Source organism: Argentina silus (genome assembly GCF_951799395.1).
Source record: "Argentina silus genome assembly, chromosome: 15".
NCBI lineage: Eukaryota > Metazoa > Chordata > Actinopteri > Argentiniformes > Argentinidae > Argentina > Argentina silus.
In genome coordinates, this window is record NC_139669.1 from 3,237,327 (window position 1) to 3,259,608 (window position 22,282).

General features: G+C 43.8%; 2 protein-coding genes across 2 annotated transcripts; one reads left to right on the forward strand and one right to left on the reverse strand.

The window, feature by feature from the left end:
• Positions 1–4,719: 4,719 nt before the first annotated feature.
• LOC310816618 (integrin alpha-6-like) lies at positions 4,720–13,334 on the forward strand (the record flags this gene model as incomplete). The annotated part of the gene is made up of 25 exons (XM_083686870.1): positions 4,720–4,901; positions 5,278–5,399; positions 5,525–5,604; positions 5,780–6,044; positions 6,479–6,598; positions 6,862–7,075; positions 7,695–7,891; positions 8,086–8,174; positions 8,367–8,494; positions 8,750–8,839; positions 8,940–9,004; positions 9,112–9,269; positions 9,415–9,558; positions 9,757–9,884; positions 9,974–10,130; positions 10,528–10,611; positions 10,708–10,787; positions 10,915–10,989; positions 11,122–11,227; positions 11,460–11,636; positions 11,813–11,923; positions 12,027–12,137; positions 12,272–12,379; positions 12,580–12,708; positions 12,914–13,334. 25 exons carry the CDS (start codon positions 4,720–4,722, stop codon positions 12,974–12,976), a joined length of 3,183 nt encoding a protein of 1,060 aa, XP_083542996.1. The 3' UTR covers positions 12,977–13,334.
• Positions 13,335–16,211: 2,877 nt separating this feature from the next.
• gpc2 (glypican 2) lies at positions 16,212–21,514 on the reverse strand (the record flags this gene model as incomplete). Its single annotated transcript, XM_083686872.1, has 11 exons — positions 16,212–16,480; positions 16,719–16,891; positions 17,292–17,428; positions 17,580–17,726; positions 17,920–18,050; positions 18,248–18,413; positions 18,507–18,587; positions 18,869–19,044; positions 19,278–19,412; positions 19,613–19,771; positions 21,343–21,514. 11 exons carry the CDS (start codon positions 21,512–21,514, stop codon positions 16,212–16,214), a joined length of 1,746 nt encoding a protein of 581 aa, XP_083542998.1.
• Between the last annotated feature and the right edge of the window lie 768 nt (positions 21,515–22,282).

The following is a 22,282-nucleotide window of genomic DNA, read 5'->3' on the forward strand; positions in this document are numbered from 1 at the left end:
CAAAATAAATGGTTTCTTCTATTCAAGAAGTCCCAAAAAAAAGGATAGATGTTATTATTCTCATTTCATTTCCCTCGGTAATTTTGACCTTTTATATTTGTCCAAATATATCAAATGTACCAATCGGCAAAATTCTGATGAACAGGCCTACTCATGGGAGCTCAGCGTAATTGACACTGGCACAGTGTAACCCCCCACAGATATCATATTCAAATCTTAGATTGGTTGGTGTGCTCTCAGAATTCAGTGGTCTCTCCTGTGTTTAACCAGGTGTACAGAAGAGTGTAGAGTGTTTCTATAGATGTCAAGATCTCCACTGCGCCACAGTTCTATTTGACTTACGTATATGTCCCTTGCCCCTTCTCACGTTCACTGACTGGTACTGTACGCCTAACTCATATCTCCCCTCTCTGCATCTCATGTAAATGATCCCATGTCAATGTCAGAGGTTTTACCATATAAGGCCATGTTTCTGTCTGTAGGGGGGCTGGAGTGTGTTGTTTGTGAGTTTGTACCATTGTCTTTCGTGACGATAACCCCCTAGTAACTTTCCACTCGGTTTCAAGCGAGCAGAGTGAGAGAGAGAAATAGCGTGAGACTCAAACAGGAAGAGTGACATGCAGGCGAGCCAGCGAGCCTCTCCAGACATGGACAGAAGATATGTGTACTTTGATAACACAAGCCCCTAGCTCTAGGCTTGCAGAAGGGACTTACCACTTCAAAGGACAGGTGTGAGTTCCTCGGTATACATGCTAGAAGCAGCCCAACAAGGTGTGAAACTGTTTCACGTTGAGTGCTCAAAATAGAACCTTGCAAAAAAAAAGACCTATTTCTTGTAAAGACTTGACCTCAGGCCAGTAAAAAAATTTCCACCGTAAAGAGTATGTGAAAGCATTTATTGTGTCTATTTCACTCATTATTGAGATTTTTTTTAAGTTTCGATAAGAGCATGAAAGCTTAAAGGGATAGTTCACTCTATGATAAATTAACTACACATCTTTACTCCAGTTGATACACCAAAACACTTTTGAAGTCTAAGTCTGACTTGCATAAACACGTTTATTAATATAATGGAAGTGAATGGGATCCAATTTGTGGCCATAAAATATTTTTGGTAAATTGACTGGAGTGCTATGGAGATGCTATGTGTTTAATCACAGAAATGTATTTTTAAATGAAGCGTTTAATTAGCTTAGACAGAATTAAGTTGTTTCATGATTTCCTGTGTTTCGGTGGAATCCTAACTCAATATCTGTGCACATAACTCATCCCGCACATTTCCCATTGAGATCAATGCAAGATTTACACAGATGTCGGAGACACGGACTCCAGATACACTAAGTCTACTAGTCACCCTTAGTTTGTTATCTTTATAAGAATAATGCTCAGCCTCATTGACCAGGCCAGGGACACACATGACCTCACCACTAGAGTGCAGAAGAGCTCACAATAATGCAAAAGTCATGCCTGGGGGGCATGAATGTGTGTGTGTGTGTGTGTGTGTGTGTGTGCGTGTGTGTGTGTGTGTGTGTGTGTGTGTGTGTGTGTGTGTGTGTGTGTGTGTGTGTGTGTGTGTGTGTGTGTGTGTGTGTGTCAGTGTATTCAGTGGTCACAAGACATACATTATGGTTGCACTTAATGCGATAAACCTGGCCCAGGCTGTCTCTCATATGCATCAAAGGGATAGTTCACTTTTTTACACCTTATAGTCAGATGTTGCCTTATCCTGAAAGTAGTCCATGGGCCAGAAGAAACTGTAATCCATGCGTCAGAGTTTTTTAAATAGCCACTACTGAACCCCAAAGTAACTACCAACCAAGTCAAAAAGTTTTTTTTTTTAACTTTGTCTAATTGCCATAAAGCTCTGTTGTTTTGCAGCAGTGTTCCATGTTGTGGGCATGTTTTGCATGCCCACCCACACCTGGTTAGTGGTGAACAGGACTAGAGTGGTTAGGTTCAAAGGCGTAGGCTGCAGCCAGCCGTCACTGCACCTTGGCCAGACCCCCAGATCTGTTTACTCAGAATAGACCTGCCTTCCCCCTGCCTATGTGGGAAACCACAGGGTGCACTGTGATACTGAGGCAAATAACTTGACAGAAAACGTGTTTACCTGAAAGCTTCAGTAGACCCAAACCAAAACTTTTCAAGATAGGGACTGGTGGGGGCTGTATTTAACCATGTTCATGCAGGAGTAAGCCTTTGCACACATTTGGGCAAGCCAGAATGGCCCATAGTGCAGGAGCTTTTCTCCTGTTTTTGTATCATGAGGCAGCTTTATATACAAGTATACCCCCTTGGACAGGACACTAGTCCAACAGACACGTGCCAGTGACTGTTCAATATGTAGACTGACACTCAAGATGTGTGCAATGTGTTTTAATTGCACTTTTAAGTCACATACGCATGAATACAATTACAGCAAGTATTACATACATATTACAGCCTGTGTTGCACACACAGCAAGTGTCATATACAATTGTGCTGCTGTTATATCTGGTGTTTGTTGGCCTGACTCCAGCTCATGGTGTTCCAGCCGTAGTGCACATGGTGCAGGAGCCTGAGAGTTGCAGCAAGAGTAGCCTCTGAGAATTCACACCTCAGCTAAGCAGCCAAACCACACTGATGCTCAAGTTTCCATGCATCATTGTTGTTAGTTGGTCTGGGGTCTGGCCGTGTGTGTGTGTGTGTGTGTGTGTGTGTGTGTGTGTGTGTGTGTGTGTGTGTGTGTGTGTGTGTGTGTGCGTGTGTGCGTGTGTGTGTGTGTGTGTGTGTGTGTGCGTGCGTGCGTGCGTGCGTGCGTGCGTGCGTGCGTGCATGCGTGCGTGCGTGTGTGTCTGTTTGTCTGTTTGTTTGTTGGTTTCAGAACCAAAGCCGCAGTGGAAAACTCTCATCTTCTCAAGAAGGCCTACCCGTAGACATCCTTCACCTCTCAACCCTCCCCTCAACCCCTACACTGGTCTGATTCCCCTGAATGTGTCTTGCTGATGGGTTTGTCCCTTCATGAATGAAGACTTACACTCACAAGCTTGCAATTATGCTCAAATGTGTAATGGTATGTGTGCCGCTGCAATGATTCTCCCAGACTCTCTACTTTTGTGTACTTACACTTTTACCACACGTATAAATCATTAGAATTCATTATATATTATATATTCATTATGTCTTCATAATATATCACAATATGCTATGTCTGTCTATAAGACATGTTTTTCAACTGATGGAAAATGCCTGATAATAGATAATACATAAGACATTATCATGCAGTCATACATGCTTATAACAATTCTTATAATGCATTATGCATTATATATATATATATATATATATATATATATATATATATATATATATATATATATATATATATATATATATACACACACAGTACCAGTCAACAGTTTGGACACACCTTCTCATTCAATGGTTTTTCTTTATTTTTATTATTTTCTACATTGTAGATTAATACTGTAGACATCAAAACTATGAAGGAACACATATGGAATTATGTAGTAAACAAAAAAGTGTTAAACAAACCAGAATATGTTTTATATTTTAGATTCTTCAAAGTAGCCACCTTTTGCTTTGATGAAAGCTTTGCACACTCTTGGCAAGGTGTGTCCAAACTATTGACTGGTACTATATATATATATATAGTCTAAGTAAAGTGATACTGTCATTTTCATGAGAAAAATACAACATACTGTATATTATCAATATGGTCCTGTAGGTTGCCACAGTGATACTGCAGACTGCATCTGACAGGCTACACCTCACATAGGGCCGAATAAGGGCCCTCCCATTTTGTCTCTGCCTGCCCATCAGTGTGAACACTCCCTCTTCAAAAAAGAAAGAACGATATTTGTATCTCTCTTTATAGTGATCTGAGGCGTCTGAGCAGCCCTGTGATGACTAGGCATTATATTCAAAGATGTGTGTTTCAAAGTCATTATAGCATAAGCAACGCAGAGAGATGCATCATTGTGTGACATCAACACATTGACCTTAGGTCACCTTATGAGTTGGGATCTGAGAATTCTGCTGTAGACAAGAACTATAGCGCCATCTGTTGTGTCCCAAGTGAGTCCCATGACTTCCCTCAGTGCGACTGTATCAATTGTAATGTGAGCAACAGACTCATGACCAATGTTGCTCTGCTCTGCCCTTACTTAAGTGTTAATTGTACAGTCAATTGAAAGTAGCTAAAGAAGTATTCAATCAATCATTTGAAATAAGATGAAAGAACGGTTATGAATGAGAGAGGCTACATACACGGTCGTCTTTTATATGATTATCTTTTATTTTATTACATTTCTGTGCGTGAATAAAAGGGGACCACTTTTCCTCTGGAATGTCGTTGGATGGCCAACAGGATGTATTCTAGTTTAGTCTCACTGATTTGCCTTTGTGAACTTTTGATCATTGATAACTTTTGACTTTTGACCACAGGGCGTGTCATGGGCAGTTCACACATGGGCATTTTCACACAAGGTAAATATTAAACCGAAGCAATCAAATCATAAAGTCGTGCAGTCAGTGCTTACAGTCACTTTGAGATAAACCCTTCGGCCACACCCTGTCTGTCAACTTACTACAGTGCATGGCATGGCCCCTCCCGTCCCATTTCTATTGTGTTACACCCCCATTCCACTTGAGAACACGAGGACGCCGCAGGAGGAACTAGAGGATCAGATCTGAACACAAAGTTGTACCAACAACAACATGACATCACAATGGTGGAGACTCCAGGTTTACCTGCTGGGTCATCTAGCCTGCCAGCAGTTCCATGTTGTGGCTTTCAACCTGGACACCCAGACTGTTCTGAGGAGAGACGGTGACCCAGGAAGCCTGTTTGGGTTCTCTCTGGCCCTGCACCAGCAACTGAACCCCACCGACAGGAAAATGTAAGTTGACCTCCTTCTTAATTACAATGAAGGGTTCCTCTCACACAATCAGCACAGACTTGCACAAGTTGTTTATAACATAACATTTGCCATTTAGCTGTCGCTTTTATCAAGAGTGACTTATATTGCAGTGCATGCATACATTTCAGTGTATATGGCGCTTGCGGGAATCGAACCCACAACCTAAGCATTGTTAGCGCCATGCTCTACCAACTGAGCCACAGGGGACCATGTTTATGTGAGGAAAGGGTTGTGGTCACACCATGTCACAGTGCTGGTAATTCCATGTTACTCCCATGACAATTTCAGGTTGATATTTACACTGCAAAAACTGTGCATTATGTCTCACCAAAACATTTATATTGCTCTCCTCGAGGTTGTTGGTTGGAGCTCCTCTTTCTAAGCCGTTGGCCAAAGCTGAGGTCACTGGTGGTATGTACCAGTGTGAGCTCACCGCCGAGTCCGGGACCTGTGAACACGTCAAGTTTGACAACGACGGTTTGTTTACCTCCTTTCACTTGTCATTCAGTCTTGATTGCTTATATGAGACTGTGAATGGGGTTTTAGTGTGTGCTGGTTTGTCGAATGTTTAACTATCTTCTTTGAAAATGAATGCTCCCCAGAGTTTCTCAATAATAAAGACAGCAAGGACCAATGGATGGGCGTGAGGGTGACAAGTCAAGGCCCTGGTAAAAGTGTCATGGTATGGAAAAACATTTTGTACATCCATATACTTTGGATTGCCATTTTTTGCCAATTATCAACAAACCAGACATTCTATAAGGCAACTCCATTGTTTACTTCTTAGAATTCGAAAAGAATTCGAAACTATCGGTTGCAGTTGAGAGAATTTCGATTTTACCTTCTGCCTCCCACAGGTCTGCGCTCATCGATACCAGGAGAGGAGCACGGGCCCAGACATCCCTAACCTGGTACCTGGCCAGTGTTACATTCTGGGGGAGAACCTCCGCAAGGGCAAGGCTAAGAGGAAGTGGAGAAGGGTGGTCTGTGAAGGCGAACACATAGAGACGCGAAACAAAAACCAGGACTGGTTCGCCTACTGCCAACAAGGCCATTCTGCCTCCTTCGCCAGGGACAACAAAACGCTGCTGTTTGGTGGCCCGGGAGCCTATCAGTGGAAGGGTAGGTGTTTGGAATGTAGGTTTTTCCACCATAATAGAATGATACTGGGGCGCTTAGTGGCGTAGCACACTAAAGTGCATACCGCATAATAGCAAGGTTCCTGGTTCGATTCCGAACCTCGACATATCTTGCATGTCATCCCTCCTCTCTCTCCCATCCTTCCTGCCAATCTCTACTGTCTCTATCCCAATAAAGCAGAAATGCCCTGAAAACATATATAAGAATGATACCATATGGAGCCTACATGTTGCTCTATAGGCCTATCAACCGAATTATCTGATATTGGCAGCCAGATGTTGCACTGATGTTTGTGAGCACTGTTAGTGTGGAGTGCATGGCATTGAGGTAGATCACACTACTGAAATCCATTCAATGGTCAATCCATGTGGTCCAGTTTTGGTGACTTAGCCCTTTTGTCCATCTGCCTGTGTAAGGAATCGTGCGGATGGAGGCACTGGATGACCTTATGGTGTCAAACGAGGACCCTCGTGAAACTGGGGATGAGGACAGATTTGACCGTGAACTCATCCCTCTCCATAACAACAGCTATCTAGGTCAGTTTACCATGAACAGAGATCTCACTCTCACTCAAAGGTATTAAGAATTAATTAATTAAATGAATTGAATGTTTAGTTTTACAATATTAGCATTTTGATTCTAATATAATGTTACAGTTTTCGCCTACCCTACTTTTAGTCACAGAAGTCTATTCCCATGCAAAACATCCTGCATATCAGACCCTAGTATTAGTACTCATAGCTGTAGTGAAGCTGTTACAGTATTACAGTACATTTACTTATATCTGTCTCTTTCCCAGGGTTCTCCCTTGACTCTGGTATGGCCCTCACCAGGAAAAATGAGCTGTCCATTGTGTCGGGGGCTCCGCGGGGCAGTTACAGTGGTCAGGTGGTGTTTCTGAAGAAGGACCCCCACGCTGAGAGGAGTCTCTCTGTGGAACACATTCTATCAGGCCCTGGCCTGGCCTCCTCCTTTGGTTATGATGTAGCTGTGGTGGACCTCAATGGAGATGGGTACAGATAGCAGCTGTGTTTGCTTCTTCTTGTTGAAGATTTTACATTTTCTGTCATTTCTGCCATTTCATTGTCCCCTGTGGCCACAGGACATCTAAAAGCTAATCAGTGCACAGTACACTCACAGAGACCCTCTTCATTAGTCTCCAATGCTATATGTACTGTATATTTTTCAGTGGTGTGTATATCACTCATGTCCACACGTATAGTTTTACTCTTTGGCTTGGGGGCGCGAGAATTATGTGAGAGAAAAAAAAAGCTGCTTTTTTATAATAAAACCTCTCAATTCACAAAACAGCCAGTTAATAATCATCTAGCGTGCCACAGCCCCCTCTGCCGGGCAATGCAGCCTAGCACTGCTTGTCAGAACCCCATGGTCAGAACATAAAGCTTACTACTGCTGGGCAGAAAATGGCTACCCACACAGCACACCCACCTCTTGTTTTCTTGATTACTGACCTTCGTTTCACAAATCCTTTCATACATACCAAAGCAACACAATTAATTTGCATTGAATATCATTTATTCAGGATTTCATTTAATAAACAATCCATCTGCTAGGAGGAGGGGCAATGCTCGCCCTGTGCCACCCTTAACTCCGCCCGTGCTCATGTCCTAGGTGGGATGACATTGCTGTTGGAGCACCTGAGTTCTTCCTCAAGGAAGGTGAGGTGGGCGGGGCAGTGTACATCTACATGAACAACAGAGGGACAGAGTGGGGGAAAACAGAGCCGGTACGTCTGGACGGACAAAAGGATTCCATGTTTGGGCTGGCGGTCGAAAACATAGGAGACATCAACCAAGACAAATATGGAGGTGGGTTGAGGTTTTTCTGATTTATTTTGTGGGAGTTAACTGTAATAAAGTAGATATTATCATACTATCTATCATTCGATCTCCATTTTTGTTTTTTTGGGGGTTTCTGCTAAATCTTTCTCTCTGCATTGGTGATATGCTCGCGACCTATATTTGTTATAAATTCAGACTGTACGTTGCGGTGCGCTTGGCAGATCTAGCTGTGGGTGCTCCCTATGATGGAGCTGGCAGAGTGTACCTGTACTACGGCTCCCCGGGTGGAGTCAACAAAAAGCCGTCTCAGGTGAGAACCCTCCCACTCCACATCTTTGCCTTCTACCTAGAGTGCCAACACTTGTTTTTTTAGCGAGATATTGAAACTATCGTTGCCGTCTTCACATTGGTGACGATGCCTCGTTGAAGTGGAGATAGATATTTAACACCTTCTCCCTTTTGCTCCGACTGACTCCCAGTAGCTCATGTCTTGTTGTTTTAGATTCTCACAGCAGAATCTCATAAGATAACACTTTTTGGGTATTCTCTGGCTGGCAACATAGACATTGATGACAACCATTACCCTGACCTGGCTGTCGGATCACTGTCCGACACTGTCTTTGTCTACAGGTAACTTTACCTTGATTACTGTAATGATGATGTTTCTGATATTGAAGAATAAGATCCAATGATGTATGGAAGAAGGTAGACACTCAAATTGAAAGTTGAAGAAAGACAATTTATTAGTCAAGTCGACTTGGGCCTGCTTATCCTGACCTGTGGGTCTCCAGGACCAAGATTACATGTTATATCAATCTTATATAATCTTGTATCATGTCATTACGCATGCAATGATTGAAGCACGTTTGGTGTTTGGTGCTACAGGGCAAGACCAGTAGTCAGCATCAGAGAGGACATAAGGATAACCCCTAGTGAAGTTGACATAGTAAAAGAGCGTTGTGATAAACACAGATGGTAAGATAACCAAGATACAAAACATACACACACAAATGTGTTATCTGTAGTCATAAGCTGTAACTAATGACTCTGTGACACTCTGTCCACATTTGTACAGTACATTTACCGCACGAGCTTGCTTCACGTACACAGCTCACCCAGCATCCTACAGCCCCAGGCTGAGTAAGTTCCACTCCCGCCCTTTTTACGAATGATCACACCCTGGCCTGGCCCCTATGCGTATAATAGTACTGAATTTCAGAAACCTTTGTGTTGTGTTCTCTTTCTAGAGGTCAACTATGCCTTTAAGACTGATGCTGAGAAGAGAAGACAGAGGCTTCCTTCCAGACTGGTGTTCCCGGGTCAGTCCCAGGGTCAGTCCCAGGGAGTCCTGGAGCTACCAGGCCAGGGGAAGGAGAAATGTACTGAGATCGAGCTCAGGCTCTTGGTACTGGCTCTCTTTTCATCTAGAAGTAGAGGTCTCCTCACTGTAGATAGAACTGTATATTGGTAGTATGTTAGATAGTGAGAACTACATCTCAGGACTTTTATAACATTCAATAGTGTATCACATTTACAAATGTTTGCTCTAGGGTGACATCAAGGACAGGCTGCACAGCATCCCCATTTCTGTCTCTGTGTCCTTACTGAGTCCCAGTCAGAGTACGAGACAGGGTCCGCTACCGGAGCTGACTCCTGTCCTCAACCTCTACCAGCAGAGTAAGACCACCTCACAGGTAAATCTCTCTTTCTGTCTCTGTGTCTCTGTGTCTCTGTGTCTGTGTGTGTGTGTGTGTGTGTGTGTGTGTGTGTGTGTGTGTGTGTGTGTGTGTGTGTGTGTGTGTGTGTGTGTGTGTGTGTGTGACACATTTCTTAAAACTATATGGACTTGAGAAATTACAATGTACAGTGGAGATATTTACTGTTTATTTCAGATCATCCTTGTGAATAAAGGTTGTGGGAGTGATAACATTTGTCAAAGTAACTTGGAGCTACAGTACAGGTTCTGTTCCAGACAAAAACAGATCAATCAAGATACATTCGCCTTCCCCTCATTGCCCAGGTAAAAAGGAGACACTTGCCTCCTCTTATTTATCTTAATGTCATTGTTTTACTCATGAACTGTAGTGCTAATAAAATGTTTTTTTCTAGGGAGAATGATCTAGCAGTGATTTCCCCCGGAGAAGAGGACATAGCCCTGGAGATCACTGTGACGAACAGGGGTGGGGACGACGCCCATCAGTGTCACCTGGTGGTCAGACTCCCTGACTCTCTTCCTTACTCCTCCTTCCACTATGACAAGATCTCAGTGAGTGAGGCCCTTTTCCAATCTGTGCATTTATCTTGTGAAACACAGTGGTTTCATGATCATTCTCAACAGACCTACAATTACTGTATACAATGGCATGATTTTGAATTAGCAGCATAGGCACCTACAGTATGTTATGGTGTATGTATGTTGTGGTCCTCTGTGGCTCAGTTGGTAGAGCATGGCGCGAACAACGCTTAGGTTGTGGGTTTGATTGCCCCTGGGACCATATATACTGAAATGTATGCACTCACTGCAATGTAAGTCGCTTTGGATAAAAGCATCAGCTAAATGGCCTATACTGTATGTTACTGTCTTTACTGTTGTTGTAGTAGATTATAAGACACCAGCATGTGTCGAAACATTCATTTTCTTATTGGACATGTTGACCCCACAGGAAGTACAAGTGAAATGTAACGCCAATGACAATGGTACCCTGGCTGACTGTGAACTGGGAAACCCTTTCAGAAGGAACGCTGCAGTGAGTGGTGCTTGGCATTTCGAGTATGTCTCGTACTTTCTTGATCCAATTCTCAAAAGAAGAGCCGGAAATATCTGAACAGTCTGTTTCCATCAGGTAACATTCTATGTAATACTGACCACGTCTCGCATCTCACTGAGTTCAACAGACGTGAATGTTACGCTGCAACTTGAGACGTGAGTACAGAAGCGCACCTTTGTTTTGCTTGCAGGAGTCATTAGCTTTTCTCCAGAATTCAGACTAAAAATTACGGTGCCCCACCGATCATACTCACAACCCACTCCGGTGGTCTTTTGGTTGCAGGACAAGTGACCAGAAAATACAACCAATTGAGGCCAAGGCCAAAGTTGTTTTCGAGCTTCATCTACAAGTGTTTGGGTAGGTTCTAGTGCCCTATTGCCCTATTGCCCTACCCTAGACTATTTTTCAGTGGTGCAGTAGACGCATTTGTCCAACTCCTAACAGAGTGAGGATATATGGAGTTGAGTGTGTTTGTGTGTTTGCCCTCAGCCTGGCCCGGCCATCCCAGGTCTACTTCGGAGGAGGTGATGTGGAGGGTGAAAGTGCCATTAAATTAGAGAGGGAGGTTGGAACCTTGGTGGAGTATGAATTCAGGGTGAGCTGGCTGCTGTAATTGACATCAAAACTATGAAGGAACACATATGGAATTATGTAGTAAACAAAAAAGTGTTAAACAAACCAGAATATGTTTTATATTTTAGATTCTTCAAAGTAGCCGCCTTCTGCTTTGATGACAGCTTTGCACACTCTTGGCAAGGTGTGTCCAAACTTTTGACTGGTACTGTATACTGGTTGTAAGGGCTCATCTCTTGATGCACCTTGAACAGATAACAAATTTGGGCAGGCCACTGAAGTCCTTCGCCAATGTATCACTGAACATCTACTGGCCCAAGGAGAACGCAGCAGGGAAATGGCTGCTCTACCTGGTGCAGATCCGCAGTAAAGGCATACAGACTGTATCCTGCTCTCCTGCAAAGGAGATCAGTCCAGGCCAACACATCAGGGTAGGCACCCCCTCTCTCTCACACATATCTAAAGCTCACAGGAGGCTATATCAGTAGGTTTATGTGTTTGTGTGGGCCTAGTGTAAAGTGGATCTGTTGTTCTTTTAAAATCCCTAACCCTAACCCTTTATATCCAAGATTATGTCCCTTTTTTACTGCTGATACCTTATATCCAGGGACGCCGTGACAGTGACACCTCTCGAAAAAGACGTGAAGCTGAACTGGAGGCCTTGTCAATTGAGGATGGATTCTCCTTCCTTCCAAAAAAAAGGAAATATAAAACCCTGGTAGGAGGAATTTAATTTCCTTAAATGTGTTTGTCCATGTGTTCAAGGCACCCAATCATTTGACCTATTTTGGATACTACTGCATCTGTTCCCTCTTTTGCAGTTGTGTTCAGAAGACGTGAAATGTGTTGAGATACGCTGCCCTCTGCTGGGTCTGGACAGTACTGCAGTGGTGGTGCTCAGCTCACGCCTTTGGAACAGCACTTTCCTTGAGGTACATACCTTTCCGTGGGTATACCACATATTCCTCACGTCACATACAACTTATTCCTACTGCATATTCCCCTTTAGGAAAACATTTTGCTGCTCTAATTGCTGTTCCCTCTTTCCCTGCTTGTCCCATCCCAGGACTATAGTTCATTAAACTACCTGGACATTGTGGTGGATGCTACTCTCAGCCTAACAGACTCTCCAGAGAATATTGGGCTCAAGAAGACAGAAAAATCGGGTACACAGGTACTTAGTGGGTCCCTTGCATTCACGTGTTTGTGTTTGATACCATTCCTCATCTCTCATTCTCCTGCCATCCATGACAATGAGCCCATCCTACGATTCCTCCCTCCACCAGCCACCACTGCTTCAGACTGTGACAAAGGATACTGTTGTCTAACGGATCTGTGATGCCCCAGTCTTTGTTCTGTGTAATTACTGTGCAGGTGAGGTTGACAGTGTTTCCTGAGAGGAAGCCTCCCCTGTTGTTCAGGAAGGTCGCCTGGTGGATCATTTTCCTGTCAGTCATGGCAGGACTCCTGTTATTGGCTCTTCTTGGCTTTCTGCTGTGGAAGGTAACCAATTAGATGGGGAATTCATACCAATGCTCTATATTCATGTTGTGGGTGCGTATTCAATAACGTGTGTGTGTGTGTGTGTGTGTGTGTGTGTGTGTGTGTGTGTGTGTGTGTGTGTGTGTGTGTGTGTGTGTGTGTGTGTGTGTGTGTGTGTGTGTGTGTGTGTGTGTGTGTGTGTGTCTCCCCATCTCCATCCTTCTAGTGCGGATGCATCAAATGCCCTGTGCATGACACCATTGCACAAGAGCCCTCCCCTAAAGCATGAATGCCGACTGGTATGAACACAGAAGAACCTTGCCCTATGGAATGAAAAATAAATGTTCACTGTCTGGAAAATTTTTACAATTTACAACCAAAAAAGACTATTGCAATACTGAGAAAGCCCACAGGCCAAGATTTTGTTATAGGTATGATTGAAAATTAGTTTTTTAAATTTGACTTGACTGAGGTTATATTACCCATGTCAGCATAGTAACAAGCGCAAGAGCAGGACAAAGCAGGTACTAGACCCAAAGGGATTGAGAGAGCACCATTGTGAAATGAATTGAGTCGCTGATGCAAGGTTTTCTTTACAATTTTTTAATGAAATGGAAAAAGGCTATTTCCTCATTAATACCAAAACTTGTTACAACAACATCATGAAAAAGTTGTGCTATTCTTTCACAGTAATGGAATGTAGTATCTTAGCTGGGAGTGGTGAGAGTCGATGAGAGGTTGTAGTGGTTGCACTATTAACATACTGACCAAAATTGAATACAACAGCCGTTTGGCAAACACACACACACACACACACACACGTCATTTAGAATTGTGCACTTTGATAGTCATTTGCTCCTGTACGATAGTGGAATGTTTATCTGGTGTGCCAGACTACTGGTAGCATAGCAAGCTAGTATGTAGCTCGCTAGCAATTGCTAAATAGTATGGCTTATTAGCCAGGCTAGTGGAATGTAATACTGTTACTGTCCAGACACTGTCACATACTGGAATAGAACCCCAACCTCTAATATACACAATCACCACTCCCACACAGACTTGCTATCCTATTCATTGTACAAGGTTCAGAATCACCTTGAGTAACACTTACAGTACACTCCCCTCTCAACAAAGGGATGCCACGACTGTTCATTCAACAAAAAGCATGTTTCTTCAACAACATTCACAATACATTCTTATTGTGTTGTTCACCATCCCTGTTTCTTTTCTCTGCAGAGACTTGTCTCTCTGTCTTTTCTATACACTTCCATTCCTACTCTCCCTCCTCCTCTCCCTCCATCTATTGGTGGTCAAGTACTTGGTGAAGGCCAGAATTCATTAACTTCCACTGTCTCTCTGTCATTGTCACTATTTTCTGTCTTTTCATTTGCCAATCCTTCCAGAACTTAAATGGTATCCATCAATCCCTCTTCCACGTTTCCGTTTCACACATCTTGCCTTCCCATTCAGCAAAGCTGCCATCGTTGTTGCTTTTAGGAAAATTAAATAGAAACGATCAAATTCGGCAAGACCACCATCATGAAACCACCCATCTCAACACCTCTCTTTTCTTAAAAGCATAAGACTCACAAATGATACAAAGCCATCATACACACACGGTCTGCTCCCAAACCTATCATGAGCCCCTGGTTTATAAATCAGACTACCAAGGAAGACCTCCTCACAAAAAACACTTTGTACCAAGGCTGGTCCAGTGGTTCTACAAAACAGTATTCCTGTATAAGCTGGTGTTCTTGTAAACGGTACAACAATTAACTGTTTTAAACTAACTACTGACTGAACAGTAAAATGAACATCATACAACTTCAATGTCACAGTACAAGGAGAGCGTTGAACCAGATGAGTGTCAGAGCTGACATAAGAGTACGCCAGGACCAGGGGTGGGCAAATACTGGATTAGAGCAACGTCAATCAAGCCCTGCCTTCATGTCAACTTCAAACAATGCTTTACATCAATAAATACAATCAAATCATACAGAAATACAAATAAATTAAAGGCATCAATAAATTACATGATTCAGCCACACTGACAGGGCAGGCTATATAAAATGAAGGCCTGCACCAGTTACATTCCAAATAAGCCCCTCTATATGGTACCTAATGGTCGTATTACTGTATTTCTCAATTGCTTTAACACTTGAAACAGTATTCGACTTTTCAAAACAGTTAACACGTTCCCCATTTCTTTTTCAAAATACACTACAACTCTCAAAACGTAGAATACATGTCACAAAAGCAAATCAGTGCATCAACACAGTATAATTTGTCATCGAATTGAAAAATTAATTTTACCATCAATTTCATAACGAAACACTAAATAGTAACTATAACCATCAATATGCATTGTGCAAACTTTGACAAACTTTCAATTAGAAACAAAGGTGAAAAAGATGACAGTAGAAATTTCACACAGCAGAAAAACTACTGTATGTATTTGTTGTAGTTTTGCTTCTTTGAGAATATGAATGCTAATTATAAACATGAAATCAAATGAATCTGTAAAATTTTAGAAAGATGCAGATAGCAACACAAATTACATTACTGATTGTCAGCTGAACTGTTGAGAAATGAGAGTTTACCTGTTGAGGTTCACTATAATGGGAGAAAGCTATACGCTCTAAACAGTAAGGAAATAATTAGGTTTTATTTCTCAACACTTACTCAGCTGATGTTTGTGTCTTATATAGAGAGCTGTGTTAACTGTTTTGCAAGAAGGTGCTTAACATTAGCATTTTGTGTGAAAGCAGTGAGAAATGACTAATTGTTTGCTAAAAATGTGACTGTTGTTCCATGTGTATCTATGCTATTGCTGTGGGCATGTGAACTTCAGTTTCATATATATGGTGTATGTAAGCAATCACATACAGTTATTTACAGCCATAGTTATACATCGGCCTTCAGACATTAATGTAGTATAGGGAGGGTTCAACACTGAATAACTACTAGTTTGAAGTTTAGTAATAATCTTATTGCTTTTTGCAGGAACAAAAGGAATAAGTTGGACCACAAGCAGGTCCACTATAATGGCACTTATCTCCTGATATAAGAATAATCTTCAATGCTTAGTGTTTTTCAATAAAAACACAACAATTAGGAATCATCATTATGAAATTATAAAACGGTAACTGTATGGATGTCAACATTATCAACGTTTAGGACTTGTGGGGCTGATTTTTCAGGAGGGGATCTGACGTTTTTGGTGGTCACGCATTTCAGCCTAAATAAGCAAGGCAGACAGGTGATTGGACAGGATGCCGGGATATTGGTATTTGATAGCCAAAATTAGGTTTTCTTTGTGCTGGTACGATTTGTTAAAGGAGAAGATTATTTTCTGTCCATATTACTGGAGGTCTTATTAACCCACATTTTAGATTCAACTTCTGTCTTCACCCTTTGGGATGACCGAATAAAGCTGCTCTCATAACATTGTGCTTATAATAAAACAGGAACTTAAAATCCCTTTCTAACTCAACCACAACCCAATCGTCAGGCCGCAGTAGCGGCTATCTCCACATGGGGGCGACAGTAACCATGAAGGACAGAGAGAGCAGGGGAAGCAGAGAGTAGACTGGCTGGCTGGCTGCTGATCTGGTCCGATCTTTCCTGTTCCACTTGGCTCCGTTCCTGTCCCTGACCCGGGGGGGCTTGATAGGGGTGGAGGCAGGGTTGCGAGGGGGCTTGCTCTGAGGAGGGGAGTAGGGGCCATAGCCTGGCCAATCATCACTGTACCTCTCGCTTCCGTCAACACCACCTGACCCACTGCCCTCCTCACCTACACACAGGGAGATGGTGATAAGTGGGAGTGGGAGTGTGTGTGAGAGAGAGAGAGAGAGAGAGAATGAGAGCAAGAAAGAGAGAGAAGAAGTGAGAAGAGTGAGAGGAGCATAGGAGAGAGTGAGAAAGAGGGATTGATAGTGACAATGAGAGACAAACGGAGAAAGACACAGATTGACTGAGTGAGAGACAGAGAGGGACAGAGTAAGGGGGGTGAAGTGAGAGAGGGGACTCACTGTCCATGAAGTCAGTGTCCTGTCCAGCCTGTGCTTGCCTCAGTCTGTTCGTGGCCACTCTGAGCTCCATGATGAGCTGTCTGGTCCTCACGTCTGGCCTGGCGATGTCTACCTCCACCTCTGGGTTGTTGATCTGACTGACCAGCCCATCACCTGTCACATCTGGGAGGTACCTGAATGAGGGGAAGGTGAATGTATCTTGATTGATCTGTTTTTGTCTGGAACAGAACCTGTACTGTAGCTCCAAGTTACTTTGACAAATGTTATCACTCCCACAACCTTTATTCACAAGGATGATCTGAAATAAACAGTAAATATCTCCACTGTACACTGTAACTTCTCAAGTCCATATAGTTTTAAGAAATGTGTCACACACACACACACACACACACACACACACACCAATATCAGCATGACATGTGCAGCATGTACCTGTTAGCACACAGACACACCAAACCAGCATGTCCTCAAGCACATGCCTGGCAGATGAGCACACACGACACACACATCTCCATCTGTCTCTCCCTCGCTCACACCTTCCTCCCCTTCCTCCCATCCCTTCATCTCACACACCTCCCCCTGGTCTGTCCGTTCCAGCAGCGGTCTTCGTTGGTGACGTCGGCGGCCATGTTTTCATCGTTGCAGATGGTGTGTGGGAGGGAGACCCAGAAGCCCCGCATGGGACGAAGTCGCTCCTTCAGGTCTGAAACCTGGGTGTGGGGGCGGAAGGAAATCCATTTAGGTTTATTAATGTATTCTTAGTATGAACATGCAGCTGGGACGCTACAGCTTCTCTAACAGTTGTCTCTCTTGTCATTGCGCCACCCCCCCCACTCCCTCTCCAACCCCTCCTCCTCTCACCAGTCTGTCCAGGTTAGTTCCAGCAGCGGTGGTGGGCTTCTCCTCAGGGGTGAAGGTACGGAACGGTCTCCTGTTGGTCCCGGGCTCCTTAGGCGAGCGCCGGGAACGCCCCGGGGCCGGCCTGGGACTCCCACAGCCCTGGAACACCTAGGGTAAACGACAACATTACAGTAAACAAACAACAGCATGGTAAAATATGGACTGAACAGAGAACACAACAACAATAGCATCCATTCTCATTTACTGCGGACAGACCCATAGTCTAAATAGATGGTGTACAACGCATTCTCTCTCACTGTGTATCTTGTCCCTCCATCCCTCCCTCCCTCCCTTTTCTTGCCTTGGTTGAGGTAGTGACACTGTTCTCCTGCATGTGCATGATGGCCTCAGAGACCTTGACAGAGATAGAGTCAGCAGCCAGCTCCATGTTGAACGGCCCCTCCAGCTTCTCAGACACCTGATAAAGAGCATCTGAGAGAGAGAGAGAGAGAGAGAGAGAGAGAGAGAGAGAGAGAGAGAGAGAGAGAGGTTGGGGAAAGGTTGGGAACATGGAGAAATAGACAGATAGAAAATTAGTGATGGGCAAGGGGTATGGCAGCCAGGGTGATGAAAAAGCACAAAAAAAGAGAAAACACCCTCCCAAAAGCCCGCCTCCACTCTCTACTCACCAATGAAGTTGTTCCACTCTGTATCCAGGTCAGCCTGATTGGCCAAGCAGCCCTTCATCACGTTGAGGCAGAGGGAGTGGCAGGGGCGCAGGGAGGGCATGCCTCGACACAGGGGGCAGTACCACTGACGCATCAGGGCACGCACACACTCCGTACCTGCATTCAACTAGAGGAGAGGAGAGGAGAGGAGAGGAATAAATAGCAATAAAGGGAGCAGGTAACAACAGACAGATACAGTACATCTGTTACATAAACTTACCTTAGCTGCCTTGTTGACAATGTCCCGTCCTGTGGCCAAGCCTTGAGCCAGTGCTCTGGCTGCAATGAATGCCCTGGACACCTGAGAGTAAAGGAGAGAGAGAAAGAAGAGATCAGCTACCCTGTTCTGGCATGCTGAAAATATAAAATGTGCATTATGAGAACCTGTTGAACAGAATTTGATTGGAATTCGGTTGGATTCCTCTAAAACTCTCTTTCAAACTTTGTCACTGAAGGCCGAGGTGTGATGGAAATCACCTATCCCTCAGGTCTTTATTGATAGATTACAGTTTTCCAGACATAAAGAATCTAACTAAATCCCAACGGTAAGAGTTTTCGATTGATTTACCAAGTCAGACTCACCTGTACACGCAGCTTTCTGGGCACGTCACCAAACGGCTGCAGTTGTTCTGCGTGTTTGCTGACACACTCCAGGTACTCTTCACTGAACTGGTACTGAGGGTTGACCAGAGAGAAGACACGCTCCACCAGCCTGGACCAGAACTCTGATAGCACCTCCGTCAGACTCACAGTGCCCCCTGTGGCCGAAAGAGGGAACTGTCAAACTGGACACAGTTCTATTTTAGCCTATTGGTCGTTGCCTTGCCAAACAAGACAAGGATGTAGGCGGCATCTACTAAGGCTGTGTTCCAATTCTCTTAAATAGCCTCCTTGTTGTTAAACGTTTACTAGGGAATGACCAGTCCCTGTCATGGCAAAATGGGAAAGTGTCCTAAAGTCAAGATAAGAGAGAGAAAAGCAACTCACTTACCAGCATAGTATCGTCGTAGCTCCACAAACAACTCCTGGAAGACTTGTGCGTTCTGGGTGAAGAGTCGTCCATAGGTCTTTGTAAACATCTGATTCATGGACTTCTCAGACAGATCTATGAGCTCCCTAAAGAACTCTAAGACAAGAGAAGGGAGGATGATGCATGTCAGGGGTGTGGTTCAGTATGGTACATAAAAATCTCTTAATCAACATAGAGGTCATCTTACATACTCTACCACTTCTCAATGCAGTTGTCATCTTAATACACAATATAGGGCTCTCCTCCCTTCTGCATTAGGATACGAAAGCATTCATTCACTTCAGAGTCCAGCTCACCGTCAAACTTGCGATGTCTCTGAGTGAAGGTGGTGAGGAGGAACTGGCTGGTGTCCTCGATGGCGGACAGGAAGTCACTCTCACTCTGGTGGGAAAGCGTTTCCTCCATCTGACTGGAGCAGCATGTGTAGTCCTGAGGGCACAGGCGGAGGTGCTCACCTGGACCAGAACAACAGGGTCAGATACCAGCCAATCACAGTGACAAGATGGGTGAGCAATGGCATGTTCACAAATGGGAAAGGAAGACATGTACGGTAGCACTTTCTCATTCTAGCGTTAACAACGCTAAGGTTGTGGGTTTGATTCCCGCTGGGACCATATATACTGAAAAATGTATACACTCACTGCAATGTAAGTCGCTTTGGATAAAAGCGTCAGCTAAATGGCATATATATTCTATTCTCACCTTAATTGGAAAACTGGGATTTTTAATCACCCTACAGGTTTGATGACACCACCATTCACATGCTTTCATTCTATATCAAAAACTAGGCTTGCGGGTTAATTTCAAGTCTACTATCAGCTCAAACAGCCACCAACTCAACAAGGGAGCTTCTTAGTGGTTTCATTCAAGTAGATATCGCTGGTTCGCTTTCCTGTGTCATAAGAAAAACCTTATCAAGGATGAGGTAGTAATTGAAAATGGGAATTTATCATCATGAATTATTCAGATTCAAGACATTTCTTTGTTCACTAATACTCAGTTGGACCTATAATAATGCTGATGGTAATGATATGCAAACACTGACAACCAGTAGCAAGACAGCAATCATCAATGACTCAGTGTAATGGACAGAAAAAACGGCTTGTTGAGGAAAACTGTAATTTTAATTTATCCTCCTCTTCTAAAACTTTAGTAGGAGCCTAAATCCCAACTCCTCCCTTCTCCTTTTTGTCTGCTACCTTTTGTTCCTTCTTCTCTTAGTCTCTCTGTTAGCCCTCTCTCATCCCTCCATTTCCATTTCCAAACTCCCTCTCATCATCCCTCTCTCTCCCGGCCATCTGCTCCCCTGGCCCACGGGACAGAGATAGCGTGCACACACACACACACACACACACACACACACACACACACACAATCAATATTGCAGTTCTCACAGCCGCCAGACCCCTTATAAAACCTTACATATAAAGGTCTGCGTAAAGAAATACACAGGTGACACATTCCACTTTCAACATTAACACCTCTCTGTCTCTAGGCATGTCTGTTTATGTGTGTGTGTGTGTGTGTGTGTGTGTGTGTGTGTGTGTGTGTGTGTGTGTGTGTGTGTGTGTGTGTGTGTGTGTGTGTATCTGTCTGTCTGTCTGTCTGTCTGTCTCTCTCTCTCTCTCATACACACACATATATATATATATATTTTGACAGTGTCCCATCTGCAACTGCTAACATTAGTTACAACACAAAATGTTTGACTAGAATACAAAATTATGGCATGTTAAAGTCGATTACTTTAATCACCAGATCAGCCTATAAGCACAGACTAATTAGGGGCGAGGTTCTTTGTTGCACCGGTGTTCGTAATTTACTCATCCCCTGTAAGCCACCCTGACAAAGACATCTGTGTTAGATAGTCTATTCCGCTTTGTTCAGCATGTTATATCACAGTGACACTGCCAGGTTTCATCAGGATTTTCCAAGAAGTCCCACTCTAACAACTTCATGTTCTAGGCAAATTATAATTCATTCATAAACAACGTAAACAAAAAACAACCTTTACACACAGTCTTACCAGAGATTTGAGTCTGCGGGGCAGTGTTTGTACTGTAGCCCTTCTCTGAGTACACCTGCCGCGTCTCGGTACAACTCCTACCCGCTGTTACCGGGCCGCAAGTCCATGACAGGGCAACCAGCGTGCAGAGCAACACCAGCGGATACCGGTGAGGAGGAAGCCGGTGATGCATCTTTGCCACCGCGCACTGAAACGCCCTTAGCGTAAAAAGATGATGGCAAGCGCAACAGAAATTAGGAGAACTGACGGCGTAAAAAGGCAAAAGTAATCCTCCTAAAAATTCAATGAAATTGTATCCCGTTCACCATATTTTCAAAAAAAAAAACGGTTCCCCAACAAGTCCAAAGACGTATCCAACTTAGATTTTCACAATCGACAATTTATCTACCGTATCCCTTTGATAGGTAACCGTGAGTACAGGGTGGTCTGAACAGCGGTGCTGTGCTCACGTCCCCGTGCTTTCAGCATTCCTTGTCTGGCTCTCTGTTTCAGAACAATGAGCCGTGCAGCACGAGGACCGAAAGGGGGAGAAGGGTGAGGTGCATGCTGAGGCGGGGGCGGCTTAGGCGGGTGGGGGGGTGGTATGGTTTGCTGTAGTTGAGCTACCGCCAGGTCTGTAGCCGTTTGGTCTATTTGCATCGACCCCTCTCCGTTACACTCATTCTCCCTCACAACCTGGTCCTACACCTGCGCGTGAAATGTACCCAAAATGTAAATGTGCTGATCTCGGGAATATTAGGATTTGTATAGATGCTGATATAGGTACATTTACTTCCATATCTCTCAAGAATAATTCACGATAGAATATGCATATCCGAAGGCCGAATGCCCATTAATGATGTCCAACCAGACAGCATTTGCATTCAAAATTGGCAGATTGGAAGATGCATCCCTGTCCAATATCCATAGCCAGAAAATATGGCAGACCAATGTTATCTGC